The sequence below is a fragment of the Zosterops lateralis genome, assembly GCF_965231275.1.
Source record: "Zosterops lateralis genome assembly, chromosome: Z".
Classification (NCBI taxonomy): domain Eukaryota; kingdom Metazoa; phylum Chordata; class Aves; order Passeriformes; family Zosteropidae; genus Zosterops; species Zosterops lateralis.
Window position 1 is genome coordinate 37,878,475 of NC_139800.1, and position 23,039 is coordinate 37,901,513.

Genomic DNA, 23,039 nt, shown 5'->3' on the forward strand with positions numbered 1-23,039 from the left:
GCTAAGAAACAGCCATGACTGAATTTTCGATAAAAGAGGAAACTAGACTGAAAATAAATGAATGTCATCCTAAAATACTTGAATTTAACAAGTACTAATGCTGTTTAATCCTAACATAAAAAATTACATCACAGGATGCCATGTTTTTGTTGGAAAAAGTGAGGATAGATAAGACGGGTGGTCAATTAAGTGTGATAGGTGAAACTCTTTATAAAGGAGGAAGTGAGTAAATAAGCAGAGGAGACATCAGAAAAATGCTATATAAAAAATAATCAGAAGAAGTAGAAGAAGCAGAATTAATTTATAAAAATATTATATGCAGCATCCTGGATGAAGATAAACTCTGCCATGTTCAGAGCCCTGAAGAATGGAAGTAGAGATACTTCCAGTATTTTAGCAAAACCCCATTGTTGTGTCCTGATCAATTTCAGAATTAATGCATCCATTTCTAAATCTGCTATAACAAAACGGCCAGAGTTTGTAATGTGGCCACTTTTGAGATGGCTGATCTAGATGATATGTTGCAAATAGATTTGAGTATGAGGCATTTTCCTGCTTCCCATAGCAGCAATTTCAAGGAACACTGCAGGAGAGAGGTGACAGGAGGAATCTCCAGTAGATGAGGCATCATGTGGCAGGAAGGAGGAGGCGTCTGTTAATGGCAGTAGAGTTTTTTCATGAAGAGGCAAGATAGTCAATTTGTGCAGCTAATCCCATAGTTTGTGAGTGATGCTGCTGGAACAGAAATTTGACATGTTTCCTTTCTGTATATTAGTGTAATTTGCTCCACTGTAGTAATTTTTAGATCTGCATTTGAAAAGAATTTTGAGTATGTGAAGCTTCACTGCCTTAGAAATTGTGCTCTGGAAAAGAAGGATGTTATTGGAAGGCAATTCTGCATCTTTAATCTGAAGATGTTTTGGCCAGGATATTGCTGCAGACACCCTGTTATGCTTCCTATCATCTGAAAAGGTGAACTGGTCCTTAAACAGTGTCAAAAAGACCTAATGGAATATAATCCATTCCATGTATAACAATGGAAGATGACTGCTTTTCTTTTCCTTATGATTTCTTAGAGGGGCACGGAAGAAGTGCTAGAGTGGGTCTGCTGGTGAGACTGTTCCAAATACTTCACCTGGGTATCACAAGTATTTTTCATGACACATGACTTCTGAGCACCAAAAAACTTCACAGAAGAAGATTCTCACCAGTCTCTTGGTGGTCATAAAGGTTTTCTGAGCATGGCCTCTGATCTGTTTAAAGGTCTGGGATATATATGTTGCTGAGTGCTTTGGGGACAGGTTCTGTAGAGAAATGACTGCTGTTGCAGCCACAGACACAAAAGGAATCAGTTTTACTGTTGCTAAATAATATAATATAAATTGGAATAAAATGTCAAGTATTAATGTTCAGGAAGGAAAGTTAGCTTTGTCTTGCTTTTTGCTCACTGAAGGCTAGTTTTGGACAGCTTGTCTTCTGTACCAAGGTACTTTGCCCTTCCAGCAGCCCTCTTCCAAAGCCAGTACTAACTTTTCAATATGTGCAAAATTGGGCCATCAGCACCCAAAGCCTGTTCACCTAAGGAGCTAAGAAGCAAACTTCTTGACAAGGAATAGATGGGAGAGTGTTAGTTAACCACCTTCCCATGCCATTCACTTCATCTGTAGGTAGGCCTTTGTATTTAATTTTCAAAACCTGTTTTCCAGGATGAGAAGTGTTTGGAGATGAGAAGAAGTCAGTCCACATCAGTGTAAGTTCAAAACAGCTCTAGTTGGGCTGAAAGATCATCTCAGCCTGTGAGAGTTTAGTGAACAGCAAAATCAGAATTCTGCAGATGTTGTTTACGATTTGAGCATGATATTTGGGTTGATTTGGTTTTGCTTCTTTGTAGCTTGTCAGGTTTAACCTTAAGTTAGCTAATTAGGTTGTAAATCAAAAATTATTTGGAAGCTGTTATGCAGGAATGCTTGTTGAGAACAAATTCAGAGGTATATTTCACCGTAGTGTTGATTTCATAACCTGTGGAAGTGTTGGGGGCCTGTAACAGTCTTGCACTGACAGAGTAAGAAATTATACAAGACTTTGTGTTACTATGTCATGTAATTAACACTTCCACTAATGAAAGCTTTTCAGAAGCAATAAAGGGAAATAGCCTATTGAAATAAATTGTATGTAAATAATACCATTAAATGATGTGTGTTCTAGTAGAATAATCCACTATGTAGTAGAGCACTGGTGTTCTTCTCACCCAACTAAATCTATCTTTATTCTGCTGGCTGGAAAAGTGACCTGCTAATATACAGAAATACACATTTCACTGAGCTGTGATGTGTATTTGTTGTGCTCTGGGCTTCCTTTGGTTCTGAATAGACATAAATCAACGTTTGAAGACCTAAGGTGTTTCCTATAAGATCACTCATGGTCTACCTTTTTGTCACTATGGAAGGTTAGGGATGAAAGAACACCTGGGAGATTCTTCCCTATCCTAAATCTGTATCAGCTATACCTGTATTTTTTTCCAAGAGACATTTTTCCTCATGTGGCTTCAAGAACTCCAGAAGTGGAGATTTCTGAGTCTTCTATGAGCAGTGCAGTGCTCATGGAAGCAAGACCTATTCCAAAGTTCCTGAGGATCTACTCCTGGGGATCTGTTCCAAAGTTTATACCTTAGTCTTTCTTAGTGTACTTTTGTCATGGAACTTTTTGTTCCTGTTTGGCAAAGCCATGTAAAAAAATTTGTAACCATGCATTGGAAGGCTATCCTTTGTCTACCTCCTCAGACCTTGGTTAAGGATAAAAGAAATTCCAATTCCTCTGTTTTTATCAGGTCTCTGAGTATTTCTAGGTTTTTCCATATTGTATTTTCATTTGATATGCTTGAATGGAAGAGGTATGTAGATAGTATCTCTCTGCTTCAAGGAAATAATCATTGAGACATAAAAAAATTAGATAGTGTAATTAGTACAGCTTTTTTTGTTTCCTTAAAAATACCCTACACAATCAAATACAAGTTCAAAATCAGGGAGCTTTTCTCCACAATCTAGTATATCTGCCATATCATCTAACTATGCTGAACTAAACAGAATTTGGAAAATTACTCAAGGTAACTAATCCATATAGCTTTGTTGTCCTCTCAGGTAAAGACTGACAGCCAAAGCAGCATGGGGAAAAATTTATCTGTACACTTGGTATTTATCTTCTAGACAACAGATTCCCAGTCTTAGAAGTGGGAATGCTAACACTTAGATTATTTATGAGAAGTCTGTAAGGAAGGAGTTTTTAATTAAAGAGTGCTTAATGAAATGCAATAAGGATTTAATTTCAGGGTGGTGTGTGGTTTTTTTTTTTTTTTTTTTTTTTTTTTTTCTCTATGCCAACAAGTACATTCCAGTTGATCTTTTTTATTATTGTGGTAATTTTTCACTGTAGTATTTTTGAAGGATTGTAATTTTTCCCATGTTTCCAAGATATCCAAACCTGAAGATGACTGTAATGAATAGTGCTGATGATCTATATTAAAAAACGATAAATCATTTTCTCTTACATTCTTTCGTATTTTCTACTGTCTTGTTTTTTTAATTCTCTGGCTCATATATAAATATTGATTAATATGCTGCATCCCAGCTAGATTTTTTTCTTAGGTCTGTGTTTCATTTGACTACCAATAATAAGAGGCCATAAATTCCTCATTTTTCATAATGGGGCACGTCATCTGAGCTGCAGATGCAAACATGTCCACAAAGCAATGGACAGCTGTGCCGCCACCATTCATCCCATATCTGAGGTGGGCAATGAGTCCCAAAGGACTCTGTGGTTTGACAGCTGGGGCTGCCCCTTCCTCCCAGGTTCTGGTCATGACTTTGACAGAGATCTCACCTTCAGTGCTGGATAATTCAATGCCAAAGTGCTCTTTCTGTTGCCCCCAAATCAAAAATAATAGTAGCACATACCTCATCATGGATGATCTACATGGATTTATTCATTATAGTGTATAAGAATGTGAAAATGCATGGCAGATTGCTAGATCTGTTACACAAATGCCATCCATTTTGGCTGAAATGGAAAAAGAAATCAGCAACCTTTGTGATGCAGGTTGATGTTTTGCTGATGGCATCCCTGGGGAGAGCTGGCCCTGGAGTGAAGCCAGGGCAGAGGGGTTAGGCATCTTTCATCCTATCCAGACAGTACTGGCAAATCCAGTGTGTATTAGACACCTCATTCTTTTCCCTGCGGGGCCTTGCAGTGCTGCAAAGGAGGTTTCTTGTGAGAACTGTCTTGCCTCTCTGCCCCAGACCAAGACACTAGTGTCTTTATCCCTGCACCCTGTAGGTTGCATGACTTTCAGGAGTCACTTCCATTACGAAGGAGTCCTCTAGTCTATCCTAGGAAGTCCTCCCTTGCAGAAACAATTGCTCTAGGCTTGTGTGTGAGGGGATGCAGGAATACATGGATACAGGGGAGTATGGAGGAGGCTGTGAGGAGAACGAGCTGAAAGGAACTGACTGGGATTCTTTCACAGTCATGCATCAGATTGAAACCCAAGCAAACAAATATGCAGCTGTGGCTCTTAGATTCAAAGCCAGAACAAAAAGCTCTGATGAAATACTGAGTGGCTAAAATCTGTGCATAGTCATGTCAATGGAAATTACCCAGACTGTGTGTTTGTTCCTCTGTAGAGGAGCTAGGCATTTGGAATAAATTTTCCTGCAAGATGAACATGTGTTTCACGGAAGAGGCATGTTGGCACCTAGCAACACTGAAAATTTGGTACTAAAAAGATAAGTAACATATCTGTTATTTCATTAGACTCAAAGGTGTGCATTACTTAAATTATTCCATGTGATCAACAATGTACAGAGATAATTTGCTCTGTCTGAAAGTGATACAGTGACAACCAAACAATTTGGATTTCTTGTGGAGATGCAACAAATGAGAAAAAGCTAAACATTGATTTTTCACATTTAAACAAAGGGAAAATATCCTTGATCACCCAAACAAAACAATTCACTGTTGAATTGGTCTAGTTTTATCATGATTTTCAAACTGATTTCACCACTTTGTTTTGTAGTAGTTTTAAGTGAGCAGATTCCTAGGGATTGCTTCTTGAGTTTAAACCCTGGTTTTCTGTTCTCCTTTGAGACGTTTTCAAGAAGCCTATTTACTTCTGTTATTCAGGGAATGTTAAAAGTGCATGCTGGTTCGTAACAGAGGTATTTGTCTGCTGGATACGAAGGTGTTCTCTGCTTCTCTGTTTGGGTTCTCCTGACTTCCTGAGAGCATCATCTTGCATGGGAACTGAACTTCTTGGGCAGTGTCAAAAGGTTTTTCTCATCTCATATGTCAAAAGCAACAGAGTACAAGCTTAAACAAGCACTGGTGGGTGTAAATCATTTAAACAGATTGATGATACCTGTCAGAAGATGTGAAATTGTTTATCCTCTAAACACTAAAGCCTGGCAAGTTTCAGTTTTCTGAGTCACAGACTTAATGTGTAGCAATCTGTTTTTTGGCTCAGTGTACTGTTCTGGGCTAGAAGGACAGGCACTCTTTGATCTGTGAAGAGCAATATGCTTTAGCACGATGGACTTGGGCATAAGATTTTTTAGGGTGGTCTTGTGGTTTTTTCCACCACAAACAAAGAAGAATTAACCCCCTAATACTCATTTTGCAATTGCATGTGACAGTGACTGTAGAGATGACTACACAAAGGCTAGGACTAATGACTGTTGTCTGAGTAACTGGCAGGGATGGGGATATGAGACAGGAAAGGTTGATTGGAAGGTGGGTAGAGGCAAGATGTGCTATTGCTCCATACAGCTGAACTGCTGACAAAACATGGGTGTGCCTTTGCCTTGAGCTTTCCATCATTATAAGCATCGGCAGCTGCAAAGCAAAGACCATAGTTTTAATAAGTCCACTCTAGATTTGCAGAACAATCTGACTTGGCTTTGAACAGCTCCACCAAACAAAGCAGGACTAAACTTGTTTCTGTTTGGAAATGTATTCAGTCTTCTTTTGGTTAGTTGGTTGGTTTGGTTTTGGTTTTTTTCCTTGGGTTCTATTCACACCATTTAATTCAGTTCCCTATATTCAAGATACTCCATTTTAAGAAAGCAATAGTATAAAATATTTTTTCTATAATTGCATTACTTTCTATTGTGCTGGCTTTCTTATCCAGTCTTAACAGAATTGCACGAACATGATTTAGTACTACAGTTTCTGAACTTGGGAATACAAAGAAATATTTGAAGTAAAACTTAGCACGTTAGTCAGAAAAAAGTGCGCCAAGTGTGATTGATTACTCGTCTTCCAGAGGGAATAAAAGATAAGATGGCAATTTTTAGAGTAGAGCTGAAAAGGTGTCTCTTCTCGTAAGAAACCTGGCTCTTGCTTTGATAACATGAAAAATTGAATATCTGCTCTTGCTGAAGCATAATACTTTCATTTCAGTCATGCAGAAAATATAAAAATCTACAGCAAACATGGGAATCTCACAGGACAAGAAATCTTGTGTAATTGCTTTTCAGAACAATGTATTTAACTAGTGAAAAAATATACTCCTCCCAAAAGGAAAAAGTGAGAAGATTCAGTATGGCCTTGGAATTTAGCAGAGGTCCTGGTTGATGTGGCAGTGTTGTGCTTTTAACTTGATAGTGTGCTGTTACCATATCTTGGCACAGACTTGGCTACAGATCTTGGAACAGATCTTAGTTACCAGGGGAACTAAGAGCCAATGCTAGTGCAAGGTCCATGGAGAAGCCATCCTAGGAATCAACATAATTTTTTGGAAGGAACAATGTTCATTAAGGCATCACAGCCCAAAATCAACTTTATAAATGCTGCTTTTTACATGAGCTGCTTCCTAACAGATGAGTAAGTAGATGCATCCTTGGAAATACACACCTCCAACCACAAAGCTAAAATCAGGGCAGAGTTTGTGATATTTTATTACCCTTATTTCTTCCAGTGTGTCTGAGCCATTTGTACTGACCTCAGGGAAAATTGGAGTGATATGTGTTGCACAGAAATGTGTTGTGCAAATGTAGCTCCAACAAATAGCAGTGTAGATAAGTCTTGGTAGCATGTGTGTTAAAATTGCATTAACTCTGATGAGGATAGGAGTATAATGAAACATAGAATACAGTCATAGAATGGCTTGAGTTGAAAGAGCCCGTAAAGGTCACCCAGTTCCAACCCCCTTACCATGGGAAGGGATGCCTTTCACAAGACCAGGTTGCTCAGAACTCCATCCAGCCTGACCTTGAACATTTGCAGGGATGGGGCATCCATGGCTTCTCTGGACAACCTGTCCCAGCACCTCACCACCCTTACAGTAAAGAATTTCTTCCTAATATGTAATTTAATCCCACTGTCTTTCAGTGTGAAGCTATTGCCCCTTGTCCTGTCACTGCATGCTCTTGTAAATAGTTTCACTCCATCTTTCCTATAGACTCCCTTCAGGTACTGGAAGGATGCAATGAAGTCACCCTGAAGCCTACTTTTTTGCAGGCTGTACAATCCCAATTTTCTTAGCTTTTCCTCTCATGAAAGGCTGTGTATAATAATCATGAATCTCTTTCACCTGCTCAAAAATAGCAACACACCTTGAAAAGGAAAGAATTAAATTTTATTTTTTTAACCTAGGGGAAACTCAGGGTTTTTTTGCACCACCAAGGTAAAGCACAGTGCAGACATACACTGTCCAAGAGATAGCACAGTTCTCCTTGGGATGTGCAGTAAGTGGAGTTTGCTGTTTCTGCCTGCCCCCATATTATGTATTGAGGATACTTCCCTTCCCATCCGTTGGAGGCATTTTGGTTTTATTATAGCTATAGTTTCAAATAGAATTGGTTTTCTTACATACCACAACTTTTATTGAGAGCTTCTGGGGTTTTTTGTACACAAAAAGTATTTTTCTTGAGCCTAGGTGATGCATAATGGGCAAGTCTTCAGCTTAATATCAAACAGAAGAGAAATTCATCTCTATGGTGGATAGCCCACATCTTCCCCAGAGCAGCCTACAGATTCATGTCTGGCTCCAGCTTGTCTTCTTAAGAAATATTTTCTAAAAATGAAATCAAGGGAAGATTCTTGGCAGCCCACTGGAAGGTGGAGAAGGTCTTTGGAGTCTTCTTAAAACTTGAGCCAACTGTGAATCTGCTCTGAAAATAGCTAATGACTAGTGATAACCCATGATTTTTGCTCCAATTTTGTCTAAAATTTTTAGACTTCAGATATAAAACAACAAGCAGATTTTCCAGAGGCAGTAGTAAGTGACTGAGTGTAATTACCATACTTGTTCTACTTTTGACAATTCAGTGACCACATGTCATGTGGATGAAAGCACACTCCAAGGTGCACAAGAAATTACCCATCATTTTGAGCATAGAGGCCATTCAAAAAAGGGCATCTCTCATTTCTTGTCAGTACAGGTGATAGTCTCTTCTTGCATCCTGGAAATGGTTTTACATTACTAGAATATCATAGCCAGCTGGTTTGTAGCTTAATGTGGCTTAGTGCACTCAATTAAATGTAACTTTCTGACGAATAGATAGTCTAGCAAATAAACAAATGTGGAAATGGTCTATGTAAAAGTTTGCTCGCTTTGATAAAAATGTTAGGAAAGGGAAAGTTTGGAAGGATGCACAAAAAATTTCATCTTTTTGGGGGTTTTGTCTTAATTAGAGAAGAAATAGACAGGTAATAGGATTTTTGAATGCAAACAACTATTCACTAAAACCATTGGATGAGCAGTTTACTTACTAATAGGAGAGATTGCAGAGTGATATAGCAACAAGGTTCCTAGGGTTGAATTTTTCTTCCAAAATTGTTTTGTACTGCCAGGAATTGGCCTGAAAGTCACTTTATTTTCCAGATTTTCCCCACCTACATCAAAGAGATGCATATACTAGAACCTGCTTCATACTACACAGAAGACTAGCTTTTACTAGTTAGCCTAATTGAGTAGATTTACAGAACATTTTTCTGCTTTTCACCTGCAGCACTTTGCAGTTTATAGTGGTTGAAAATAGTAGTTTACCATACAAAATTGCATCTTGAATTACTGCAGAAATTTCAATGAATAGACTGAATTCCTAGTCATTGCCCCACTTTAATATCTACAAATGTGTAATGGTCACTTTTCCTTGCCATCACTGCATGTATGGAAGAAAATAATGAAAAAAGAGCCTCCTCCTGTGCCCCAGAGAACAGCAGGACTGAAAAGAACTTAAAAGACATGCCATCTACTAAGTTTCAGAGCTGAGAGAATTTCGCTATGTGCTGTGAGAGAAGGGATTTGATCCGCATACTAAAGTATATCAGTGTAAAATTATTTTGTTTTCCCAAGAAAGTATTAACCAGACTGCTTTTTTTGAGCAGCAAGTTGAGATTCAGAAAGCTTAGAGATGTAAGGATGGTAACTACCAAAACCTGAATGCAGTTTTAAACGGGTTGCACTCTTAAGGTTTGTGTAAACAACTCTCATCCATCTGAAAAATGTGTTGTGACTTAACATAAGTATTGGCTGTGCTATCCGAATGGCCCGTTCCTGCAGTTTTTTAGGCTCTGCCCTTGATTACAGAAATCTTCACCAAAAATTCTTAATCCTGGCATCTTTCCCAATAAAGTCAGTCATGTGGGGATCTGACTGATCAGAAATGATAAAACCAGCCTTGGTTTTTCAAGTATTTCACTTGACAAATTGCAGAGATCTAGGCTTTACTTACATTTGTCATCAGCGACTTTCCTGTGAAGTGCCAGGTATTTGAAAAATTACTTCTAGTGTTTCAGACTGGGAAGGAAGTACTTTTTCAAATTATGAGAACATTTCCCTCACACACCATTAAACCAACTGGGGAGAAAGAAAAGCAGGACAGGGATGTGAATATGCTTTTGTCTCAAAATATAGGATTGAATAGCCACATGCCAGAATATTTAAGTTTTATTGCTGTGAGCCATGCCGCATAATGATGGAGTGATTTTTTTGATGATACAGTGAGCCACAGAAGCGTAGAGTTTCTTTAAAGCTGCCCTTTCTTTGCTGTACTTGCGGCTATCCTTTTTGTCATCTGGTTCCTCAGCTGTGTGTCTGCTGTGGTGGATCTCGCTTGTCTTCTCTCATTGCTCAGTAATTTGCATACAGAACCTGCTGGTGGTCCCCATTCTCACTCTCTCCTCTGCATTCCCTATCAGTCCTGCAGACATAGATGCCATCTGCACTGTGGGTTACTCAGTTGTGTCTTGCCTCTGCAGTGTTCCTTCTGTCCAGTCTAATACTCAGTCTGGGAGTCCAACATGTGGCAATTGGGTGACTTGGAGTAAACACAGCTTTTTATTGTCCTCAAGGTCTTCTCTCTGCCCCCTTCTTTGGGAGGACATTTGCTGAAGCTGTTGCTGCTGCCCAAAGGCTAAATGCAGTTGGCTAAAGATGCAATTTCAGAATAGGCACTTCCAGAAGGTGTTTTTTTCCATCTGTTTCTAGCATTGTCTTTTGATTGTTATAATTAAAAGATGGGAATGTCATCCCAAAAACCTTAGTTAATGTGGATGGAGAATGAAGAGGAATATGATATGTGTGATCTCTGCTGTCTCTTCAGTCAGGAGATGAGGCAAAATGTCTTTGTTGCTAAATGGTGCTTCTGGTTTTCTATGAATACCAAATGTAAACTGGAAGAAGTAATGTGGAATTTAAGTAGTAGAGTTAGATATCAAGAGTTCGAATGTCATCCATGCCAATTAGCTGTTAGTTCAAAGGCTCAGTTCACAAAAGGGGGACATTGTGCTAAGCAGGATATTTTTTTAAATCCATTTACAAGATTTTATGTCTGTGGCATTTTCATTAAAAATACAAAGCATGGAATGAAAACAGAACAAAAACTGTCACTGCATTACTGTTCACAATAGACCTTTTTCTGGAAGGTGACTAGATTCAGATATGGCCTGGGGAGCCAGTAGAATGGGCCCCTGAACAGGATCAGCCTCTCTGCAGTGACTCCAGGTTTTACTCCTCTACTGTTCTAAGCATCTTCTCTGTAACTCTGTAACTATGCAAATTGTCCCCTGGATTTTGGCCCTGAACCTATTTCTTTCAGAAATTTTTGAATTCCCACATCAGGATGAGCCCATTTGCTCTGTGTCTTTTGTCTTGTTATAATGTCAGATAGGGCAGGCATTCCCTGGATTTGTGCTGTTACTGCTGCATGCTTCATGTAGGGTATAAGGTAAAAAAATTGAAGTGTGTATTCCATAGTTTATTTCTGAGAACAACAAAATGACTTCAGCAAGTTTTGAGGTATTGCACAGTGACAGACTGTGCTTGACCCTGACATTTACTCTAGGTTATGTACCAGTACAAAAATTTGTTTTGATTCCAGTTCCTAATGGAAAAAAACCCCACTGTTCTCGGTCTGTACCTAGAGGTACAAAATTTTTGAGGTAAGGTCAGTGAGATACATAAAGAGAGCTGTTGACTATAGGAATGGAGGACAATTGGTCAAAATATTAAAAAAAAAAAAAAAAAAAAAGAAAAAAAGAAAAAGATAAATTACTCTTCTGAGGGAAGAATATCATACACTGGGTTACAAGAAAATCTTTGTTTCTAACTCTAGGTCCTTCTTCAGTCATCAGTAATGACGATGATTCAGCCAGTCCCCTCCACCACATCTCAAATGGCAGTAATACTCCATCTTCTTCTGAGGGAGGTCCTGATGCAGTCATCATTGGGATGACAAAGATTCCTGTCATTGAAAATCCGCAGTATTTTGGAATTACCAACAGTCAACTCAAGCCAGATACCTGTAAGTACAAACAACTGTATGTGTTTCAACCATTCATTTTACTTGTGCAAGTGTTGTGGCTCCTTAACAGAACTAGCATAATAAAATACTCTAAATTCCTGGGAATGACAGGGTGGGGTTAAAATGTATGCTGTTTACTAAAGGTACATGGATGAACCGCTTTACATCTGTCTAAGCTAAATTCAGTTCTTGTGAAAAGGCAATGAAGTGAGCAGTGTTATGCTCAAAGCCCGATCCATATTTCATCAAAGTCACTGGTAGCCTTTCCATTGATTTCAGTGGTCTTTGGCCAGTCCTGTGCACTGAATGTATTCTTGGGAGAAAACAAATCTTGGATCAGAAGAAAAAGTCGGTGTTGTTATATATGCACTATTTTTAAATTGATCATATCGACATCAACAGATCATATCATCAGATCTTATTAACATAACCTAACATTCAAATCTGAGTATTTGTAAAGTTGTAAAAATTATAAGGGTTGAAACTTCATATCTTGTAATTTCCTTGTACAATTCAACCTCTGCAGAGAGAAATTGTTTTGAATGCTTAAAAGTAGAGCAGAAGAGCAGAAGGTTACATGATGGACGATATATGTCATATACAAATTCTTTCAGTTAGTAGCAAGTGGAATGTCAAAAAAAGGAGAAGACCTAAACACATTGAACTATGAAAAGTTAAAAAAGAGTATCACTTACTTCAGATGCTACTTTTCAAACCTAGTAATAGTTTCAGAACTGAAATGTGAAATGCTGGGGTTAGAACCAGTGATTAGCATTAATGTACATAACTAAAAAGATACCTAAAGAATATTGTGGTAAATAGTAACTGCACTGCTTACTGTTTCTCATCAGGACACTACATTCTCCAAGTGTTTCAGAGAAGGTTGTTCTGAAGTGTCACTGGAAGTCTCAGTTGTTTCTCTGGGAAGTCACTCTAGAGATTCCCAGTATAATTAGTGAGCACTGGGCTTGCAACTAAGGGACACTGTGTCCTGTCTCTATCTTACCCTGAAAGATACCACTTTTTAGCCCAAACTATAGTATAGGGGCTTGATGTCAAGGTTGGAAGCCTTTGCTTCCAGCTTTACAAAGCTTAAATGCTGTAACAGTAATCCTTTTTGACCTGTGCATGACAGCAGGCATGCATGACATGAATGCATAACTTCTAACACTGAAAACAAAGACTGATGCTGAACTACCCACTCACCTTGTGAATATTAATGCTTATTTAGATCCAGATTGTTACACTAAGCACAGTCCAGAAGGATGGTTCTGCAACAAAATGTCTTTTTCTGCCTTTTTATTGTATTATCCCTCATGTTCACTATTACTATAGCTTTTTTGTGTGGCACTATTTTGTGGCTAGAAATGCTGTATTACCTCTTCTACCAGCAGATAATAACAATCTAAATATTCTGACCCAGCATATGCAGTGGGATCACGAGGAAATCACTGAATTGATGATACTTGATACTTGAAAAATGTTATACAGATGCGTTCTGATTAGAACATTAATTCTTGTGAAAAATAGAAGCTGCTGAAAAATCATAAATGGGCAACATCCCCAGTAGTGCTCCCTATTGTTATATAAAAGTCTATGCTTTTAGAAATAAGGCTACTGTACCTCTGCTGCCAGCTGCACTAGACAACTTTTTAATTCTTTAAATAAACATCAGTAACTGCAGAGTTTTTATCTTCAGCATTTATGTCAAAACAATATACATGCTGTTCTGGGGAAAAACACAAACTGTACTAAAATACAGAATTGTCTCACATTTAATAAACTGCACATTGAGTACAGACATATTAAATCACGGCTCAGTTGTGTTAAGTAGTCCTGATCCTAAAAATACCTAAGTCTGTATTTGGTTTTGTGTGCTGCAATGAAACCCACGTGGTGTCAGGGAAATTAATCACAGTATATGAAGTTCAGTTGGTGTATAAATGCTTGCAGGATATGCTTCAGGACTTTGCTGTGGTTCTCTTGGGAGGTTTGAGGGGCTGATGCTCTGCATTCTGCTACGTTGCTGCTGTACTCCCAGTCTTTGTGTTTTGGAGTGGTGGGTGGTGGTGGTTTTGCTTTAGCAGATGAATTGGGTAAACTACGGTAGTGTATAAACCAAGGCAGGTTTCTTAAACCACACTGAACATCTATCCAATTAAAACATGTCATTGAAATTGTCTTGGACAAAAATGGGCTTCCCAGCGATAATTTCACATATGCTCTCTTTCCTTGTTTCTCAGTTGTTTATTATTACTGAGCTGTGCTTGTCCTTTCCTAACCTGCCAACCTACTCCTGATGTATATATCTGGAGACATACATACAAATAAAGGCATTTATAAACCTTTAACCTACCTAAGTAGCTTTTTTACCTTGTTTCTGTATAGGAATGCCAGCTTTAGATGTTATCTGGTTTCTCATCTCCAGCAAGATAGTTAACAATTATGTTTATTTCCTATCTGGTATAAGTTCCATTGTTCATCAGTATTAAATCCAACAATCACTGGAAGTCATGCTGGAAAAGGTATTTCTGTATTTAGCATATATAGTTGGTCTGTGGAAGGTGGTGAGACATCAGGCTAGGTGAAACTGTAGATAGATTGTATTGTAGTTTTCACAGTAATGAAAGAATACTTTTGCTGTTAGTAGCAAGTGGAGTTTCTTTTTTACCTAATTAGGCCATATTTTGACTTATCTACAGAAAACCATTTCTGAATACAGTGTATCAAGCTTCATTGCAAAGAATTAGAAGTGCGTATGTTTAAAAGACTATTAAAAAGTTGATTACAGTCAGTGTCATTTGAAATTCTATCACTGTATCTTGTAATTTGGTCTTTTCACTACTGAATAACTAAATCCAAAGTGATGACTTCTAAAAAGTCTGTCTCGGGCTAAAAGTTACAGCACTTTCCTCCTCTTAAGATACAGTCTTCAGGGTGGGAAAAACAAACTGGTGAAGACCAAAGACCCATCAGCTTCAGTGGTCAGGTTCCAGTCATCACTCAGAAGGACTGCATTTCTGTAATTTCAGCACAACACTTGTCTCTACCTTTAATTGATGTAATAGTAGAAGATTACAGCTTCCACTTGGGATTGGCTGATATCTACTGCTTAACTACCAGTATTTCTCATCAGCTTGTTCATCATATGTCTGTCTGACATGCTGTCCCAGAGCCCCTGAATTTTGCTTTCCATGCCATGTTCTGTTGGTTGCTGCTGGCTGGTGAGTTCATCTGCCACTCCAACATCTTGAATATTTTCACCTCGAAGTGATACAGTCTGAGGTACACAGAAATGTTTCAGACACCTAACAGACTTCTTGGTTCCTTTATATATGAAAACAAAAGATACATTGCATTTGTCAGTTCTTGTCAGATAGTGAAAATTCTGATTTTAGATGGGTGAGAGAGAGCCAGAAGTCCGGACATGTTGCAGTGCTCTTTGCAGTTAAGGCATTATAAACCAGGCCCTGTGTTAGTGTCCACCTGCAAACCTCTTGCCTGGGAATTACCAACAAGGTTGAGTTGTTGTTTTTGAAAATTGAGCCATAACTCTGTAGGGAAGTAAAATCACCAGATCCATAAAACTTGCATGGATGGCAAATCTTGCAAGATTTTTGAAATCCCCTGAAATCAGGGCACAATATAGTATCTTGGGAGCATAGATCCTACCCTTTTCTAGGTGGTTAGCTTCACTAATCTTCTAAGCTGTCATAGACCCTAAGATACTTGAGATTTTCATTACTATTATTTCAAAAATTAGTCCTCTAAACCTCTGCACAGAAATTGTAGTTGCTGAAGTTATCAGCTAAGCCTACCAGACCTGTTGAAAGAGGATGGAAAAAACAAATTCATTTTCTCGAGGAACGACTATGGACTTTCTTCATCACTTAACTTTCAGCCCAGCACTTGGAATGTATCAGTCCATGACTGCTAGATTTCCATGATTAATGGTGGAAATGCAGCCCGTAAATAACACGGCTGCATTGGTAAAAATATGAAAAGCCAAACCTGAGGAGAGGTCACAAAATGTCAGTGGAAGTGCCTAGGCTGAGATTCTTAGGGCAGAACTTGGATAAGAAATTTCTTGCAGGTGGTTTTGGGATTTTGAGAATCAAATGGTTCTCTGAGCCTTACCCCAGTAACTCCCACCCCTGCCCTGCGAAGTCACCATGGTTGTTTGGGTGCTACTGAAAGGAAGGTTAGAGCTTTTCCCTTTAATGAGAAGTTTGCAGGCTCGAAGTTTCAGGCCCCCTATGGTGGAGAAATAGCTGCACTGACATCAGTTTGCACTTCCCAGCTAATCCGTACTTGCAACTCACTCAGTTATGTCAATTTCATCGATTTCAGTGTTGGAAAAGAGTGTACTGTACTGGGCAGGCTTATTGATTAGTCAGTGGATGGCTAAGTGGCAAGATGTTTTCAGTGACTTGCCTTATAAATAGCCATTGCATTTCAGATAATGTGGTGTGGATTGTGTCTTTCATATGGGAATTTTGGGTATGTTCTTCAGGTAGTCTTAATACTTCACCTATATTTCTGCATTTTCAGATTCTGTTCTTTCAAGTGTAGGAGTCTGAATATGCAGTTTAGATAATAGTTATTTTACTTCCAGTTGGCTTCCATTAGGGAAAGTCTGAAACTGATTACAAATTGGCAAAAATAATTTTTCTAAATTAATTTTCACTTATTTTGGTGATATGAAAAAAAAATTTAGCCTGTAGTTCCAGTTCCAGAGTAAATTGCTAGTTGCATGTGCAGTACTGATTTTAAAGGCAGAAAATTTGAGAGCACCCCTCTTTTATCCCCTTTATTCCCCCTGAACACTGAACTTTTCAATTTATGCTTAGGGATTTTCATTTGCATTTTAGGGATTGCTACATAATTTAGTTAAGGGTGCCCTCAATCTTTTTCTGATCTTCCTTGTTCTTTAGTTATATATTTATTTTTAACATATGCATAGCCAGTATTTGTGTGCTCCATTAATCAGGAAAGTTTCAGCAGTGGTCTGCTTCAGTCTGCCACCTGCTTTAATGACTTTTGAGGAAGAAAAGAAATAGGACAGTTATTCTTATAATTTTATCATGACTCCCATAGTACAGGCCTTTTGTCTTTAAAGCCATAGGTCTTGGATTGTGGTGATGATGTCAGATTTCATTTTAGGATGAAAAAAAAATTGGAAGAAAAGGTTCAGGATGTGAGGCAGACCCCAGAAGCCTGAGGAAACAGAAAAAAAATCTGGATTTTTTTTTTTTCTTTTGTTTATTATATTCTTTTTTGTTTTATTCATTCCATTATTTTTAATTCAGTTTTGATTATTTGGGAGCATTTGAACAGGGCAGAAGCACATGAGTGTGCAGAGCTGGCCCTTCTCTGTCACTGTGGGGAGACAGCCCTGTCACAGCCACCACAGAGAACAGAAGGGAGCAGCTAAGCACTAGGGCCCGCTGAGTTGCAGTTCTTCTACCAGGCTGTTTGCAGAAGAGTGCAGCTGGTTGTAGTTCACCTTGCTATTTTTCACAGCTCTGACCACTCACACCTTACCAGGCAGTCTGGCTTCTCCTAATTTTGTAGCATATTGACAACTTTTTTCCCAACCCTTAGATCAATATAAGTGAGTCATTCAATATGAAAAAAGAAGTAGTTGCCTGTATTTCCAGGGTAGGCGCAACAGAAGGAGGAACTGTGATCACCTGGTCTGTATTTCTCAGGCATCCTTGTCCCAGGAGTCCCACAGCAGAGCCTGGCCCCAGCACGCATTTCTTTGCTGGGTGCACACACTCTCACTGCCAGGTGGGGACATGACACTCTGGTGAAACAAAGCTGCTGGCAAAAATAAAATTCACCAGGAGAGTCTCTGCTGCAGGCATCTATCTGACAGGCCTTTGACCCAGAGCAGCATATGTGTGTGTTTCTGGGTCCTGTTCATCCTGCACAGATAGTGTCCTTTGGAAAGTAGCAATGCACAAAATGCAGACTGCTGCAGTGGGTTGTCTCTATTTGGCTTTATTCCAGACTATGTCTGTCACCCTACATGTTCCTGCAGTCCTGAGGAATAGGGGTAATTTTTGCCTAGCATTATAAGGCAAAAAAATTAGTCTAGTTGGTCTCTGTGCACAGAAGAAGGATTGCCCAAGACAAACACTCTGTAAGCATTTCCATCTCTTTTGAAACACTTTTATATTTGAGTGGCTACAAAAAAAGGACTGCTGTAGTGTTTTCTTAGCCAGCTAAGCCCTGAGGCTGGGGATTTTCCATCAACTCCCAAAGATCACAGAGCTGAAAATTTATAAGAGCTCATTTTCCTATAAAAGACACTATGACCTCAACAGCCCAAATGTAGAGGAGCAAAACTGATGAATCTTAGTGAAATCCAGACTGGGAAGAAAAACCTCTCTGTCCAAGCTGAACTTGTCATTCCTTTTATTAATTGTGATTGTGAGGTTTAACAAGGCACTCACTTAGGACTCTTCAGATGCTGGAATCTAAAAAAATTTTATATCCTGAAAGCCAAACATGGATGAGGTGAGATTACAAGGAGGTATATAAAAATTATATTTACTTCTTGTCCTGATCCCACTGTTCGTTTTATTCTGGAGATATTTTGTTGGCTGAATAAGGATATAAAGATTCATGAAGTTATATTTTATTATTTTGTCTTAAAACTTTTGTAGTTTGACTGCATATTTTAATCTCTGATTGCAGTCACCATTTAAAATTTGTGTTCATCAAGTCATAGGTATGTCAGAAATGGCAGCTGTATATATCAGGGGTGTATTTCCATTAGTTACATTTGACATTCTTTTAACTGGGTAAGAGATTTTTCTCCCAGACTATAGCATTTTGAGTCTCAAATATTTTTACCAAGAATGTGGTCATTTATTTCCTTTGCCCAACTAATAAAATGTAATAGGGAATAAATGGATTTTAGGGAAATCAGATAGTTTTACTCCCACTGCTCATTCTGAGATTAATAAACCTGCATTTTTCTGTTTTCCAGTCAGGTGGAAGAAATTCTCCCAAAGGCAGAAGGCTTCAACTTGAAAAGTGCAGGATTTTGCCTCATTAAAATTTCAGAATTTGAAAGAAAACCTTATAAATTTCCTCATTTAGTGTTGAGGAATCACAGAATCACTTTTTTCCCCAGAATATAGCTTTTGTTTCAGTCTTGATCTGTCCATTTATATCGAATCAAAATCCATTTATATCTAATCAAAAAAGGAAGATCTCATGCTCTATGCAAAATATTTGCATTTCATCACATAGAATGTTGTTCTATGACCCAGATTATTCAGTAAAATATTTTCATTAAAGTCCAAATGCTGGAAGTGAACTGCACGGAAGAGCAGCTTTGACTCTGATCTCTGTTTTGTGGATAGCACAGGTGTTTTACCACCTTAAAATAACAGCACATGAAACATACTTCAGGGTAAATAGCAGATGTTATAAGGACATCTGAGCAAAGAAGATCCAAAGTATGCATTTCAACTACCTGAGTCAAGACAATATGAAACATGCACTCTTCAAGGAAGTTTCCAGTGTCAAAATTAAGGTGAAGCATTAGTTAAAGGCTTTAAATTGCTTAAATTTGTCATGTAAACTTCAGATAAGAACAGTGTTCTTCCTCAGCAGAGCACGGAAGTACACTGTCTCCATCATGCCCAACTACAGGCTTCAGTCAAAGAGTACACTTTATGAAAGATAAGTGAAATTAAACACATGTTCAACCATCCTCTGCAATTAAGTTATTATTCAAGGTGAAAAAAACCAATGTGTTGCTTTTACTGTAGTGTAGTGTCCATGACATTGCTACATTCAGTTTGTCATTTGATAATAATTTGATAATTTCTGATATAGATATATCAGAAATACATATAGTGTTTTGTCACCTGGAATACCTATCTAAATCTGTAACACGTAAATGACAAATAGTAAGTTATAGTCTAATGATCAAGTTATGATTTTCAGACTCTGCAAACTAGTTTCTTTAGATGTTCATTTTCTATACAGAAAGCTGCATGTAGTACTTAAACTAAATGGGGAAAAAAAAGGTAATCTATTCTGAAAACATCCCTATCATAAGCCTTTGCTTGGGAGTAGGATTTGGCCTTGGATTTATTTCTTTGTGTTAGTGAAAGTTCTGGCTAAATAAAAAATACACATCCCAGGGAAATAAGAATAAAATGAGAAATTTAAAATCTGAGAAATACTAAAGTATGAGAAAGCTTTGTAGCCAAAATTATTTCCTAAACCCTGAATTTTCTTAAATTCATCACCAAACAAGTTGAATCTTTATTCAGAAAAATGTTTGTGTAAAAATGCAGCTAACCCTGAGCCCAAACTCAACTGAAGATGAATTTTGGGAGAAAATTATCAGGAATACAGGTGCCAGCAGTAAGCATTAGTTAAGACAGAGTAGTATTTATTGCAGTTACAGTGTGATGAGCCATGTTGCTTTTCAGCTGTGTATAACATCTTTACTGCTCTCACCAGCAGCCGTCTCTGAGCAATTAAGCCTGTCAGTGCTTTGCTACTGACATTTGAGAGAAGTTTAGCAGTTTGTGTCCTTTAGTACCATGTGGTTGGCTTTGCAAGTCTGCAGATCTGCCAGGGGAGGCTCTGGATGGCCTGTTATGCCTGGAGCCATCAGAACTCTGAATATATGCATGGCCCTCATGTTTCTCTGTGTGATTGGGGGTGTATTGACTTGCATGGCTCACACCTATCAGGAGTTCACCTGCTCAGTGTTGTCCCTCCCTTTCCTACATGATTTGTAGTCTGGCTGCTAAATTCTACCAGGGAACTGTTTTTCTCACTGCATGCCACTGGAGATGAATATGAGGGCCTCCAGAAAGCTTGAGCTTTCAGCTGCTCTTGGGTGGTTAATTTCCCAAAGCTTTTTTGTTCTGCAGCCTCTGCAGCTTGATTATCATTTGTCGTGAGGAACCTTTCCCAGCAAAAATGCCTGGGATTCATAAGGTTTAAGCATGTTAATTTTGGTTTTGACATGTTTTTGCTGGGGGACTCCTCAATGTCTCAGACTTATCTGCATCTGTTTTACAAGCATAGGGTAGACCAGCACAAATTGAATCTAACAGACATTTAAAATTTCATCAGAGATAAAAGTAACACAGTTGGTAATATTATTAAGTACTCTGTAATGTTCTTCAAATATTTTTTGTCAGCATTAGCTTGTTAATTAAACTACCAAATAAGCTTCTCATGTTCTACAGGATCAGTTGGGGAAAAAATATAAGATTTTTTTTTCTCAGTGGAAGATGTTTAATTAATATACCCATTTTAATTTAGATATATATTCTATATAGTAAAATACCTGAGTTCAGGATTTTTAAATCATATTAAAACCAGCATCATGTGAGTAGACAATTCCAGGAACCTATTTCCATCATTAATCAACAGCTGAAATGTATTTTATGATCTTTTTTTAGAGTTCTCCCTTTTTCACTTGCCTTTAAATTAGTGTTCTTTTGATTTATTGGACAGAAGTAAGAACACCTTTCATTACCCTCTACTTTCTAAGAATGCTGAAGGGACTTTTGCTTAGCAGGACACAGGCAGTCCTTGAGCTCAGTAGTACTTGGCAGTGAGGGTTTTAGTGGCTTTCTCAGGCCGTGATTGAGCAGAAAATTCCACAGAGGATCTTCAAAGGTCAGAATGTGGATTGAATTGGGAAGCATACAGATCTGGTATGAGGTAACTCTGGACTGGTCTTATCTGTAGTCCATCAATGCCCATAATAATTGAAGACTATTATTTGCAGATTGAGAGGAACTTACTGTGATTGTAGTACAAAGTTCCCAAAGGGAAAAATATGTGCCAGATAAGCTAAGTCAAAATGCCGCAACAAGGTCTGAAATTCTTAAAAGTTCTCTAGATGAAAAGTTGTGCCGTACTCATGGCTAGCAACTTGCCTGTTAGCTTTGGGGGCCAATTGAACATTAAATGGAAAACATATTACATGGGGGCATTGTTTGCATTTATAAAAAATATGTGATGTATGCATATCAATTATTTCCTCTTTCTCTATATTGTGACATATCTCTGTCTGTCTAATACTGTATATAATAATACTCTAAAACTAATACTGTCTCTAGGGAGTTTTTTTTTTTAAATTTCTGAAGTTGGGGAATCTAAATTACATTCTCAGATGTCAGCTAGTCTGCTGGAACAGCATTCGGGTGCTAAATAAAACTAAACAACTGGTTTTCTAAGGAACTCTAAACAGTTTCAAAGGGTTAAATCTGGTTAATAGTATTCAGGCGCTTAGTCAGCTCAGTACTTTGGGAACTTCCAGTAAATTATTGCTTCACCTTTAGTTACCTAAATGCCTTTGAAAACTGGTTGTTGGAAGCTGCAGAAAGTCAGTAGTTGCACTAGCTGCAGGAAAAGGCTGCAAGAGGATACCTTGAGCAGCTCTGAGTTGTACTGGGTGGTCGGAATCAGAGTTAAGAAGATGGGAAGCAAAGCTGTTTTCAGAGATTCCTTCCTTCTTTTCTCCTCCCACCTTGGCTTGTTTCCCACAGAACTGGAAAGAAGGAATGGAAAGCAGCATGGCTGTCTCTATAAAATTGTTATTTATTCCCAAGATTGGATAGAAACTAAATCTAACTTCAAACAATCTCCAGTTTATTTAATTTTGAAGGAAAGACAGATTTGACAGGATTTTCAGCTACCATTATGAAAACTTCCTTGAGCCACAGTTTCAGTTAGAATCTTTCTGAAATGAAGCCATTCCCACACAGCAGTTCTTATTTCTTTATTTCTGAGTTTTGCTGGTTTCTTTGGATTTGGTTTCTTAGGCTTTCTTTCAAGGGTAAACTTTTTTTTTTTTTTTTTTTTTTTTTTTTGGGCTCACAGCTTAGAAGGCCTGTGGCTGACTTAACCAAAAAACCCCAAGAAATAGCCAAAAACAATACCCATCAAGTGAAGCATTACAAATATAATAGAAACAAGAATCCCAGCTTCAGCTTTTGGCAAAGAAAACACAATAAATACATGTCTGATTTGTTCCAACCACTTTGCAGGAGGACATGATTTATCTTGTCTCTGTTCTATTCTCATCAGAAGAAATGCAACCGTTTTGCAGTATTTGCAGTCTCCACTGGAGGGGCTGTTGAGACTGAAATAGCAATGGTATTACCTGCTGACAGAAAAGCATTGACCTGCCCCATGGAGGAAAGCTTGAAAAGCTCCTTCTTGAGGGGTAAAGAGCAAGAGAAA

At 38.2% G+C, this 23,039-nt stretch overlaps 1 protein-coding gene across 1 annotated transcript in view; it reads left to right on the forward strand.

Moving 5' to 3' along the window:
• NTRK2 (neurotrophic receptor tyrosine kinase 2) overlaps positions 1-23,039 on the forward strand; it is a gene marked incomplete at its 5' end in the record, with an annotated part of 205,074 nt that overhangs the window by 103,601 nt on the left and 78,434 nt on the right. The window contains one exon of the mRNA XM_083884010.1: positions 11,610-11,798. Coding sequence (XP_083740136.1) covers positions 11,610-11,798 — 189 coding nt within the window. The remainder of the gene's footprint in view (positions 1-11,609; positions 11,799-23,039) is intronic.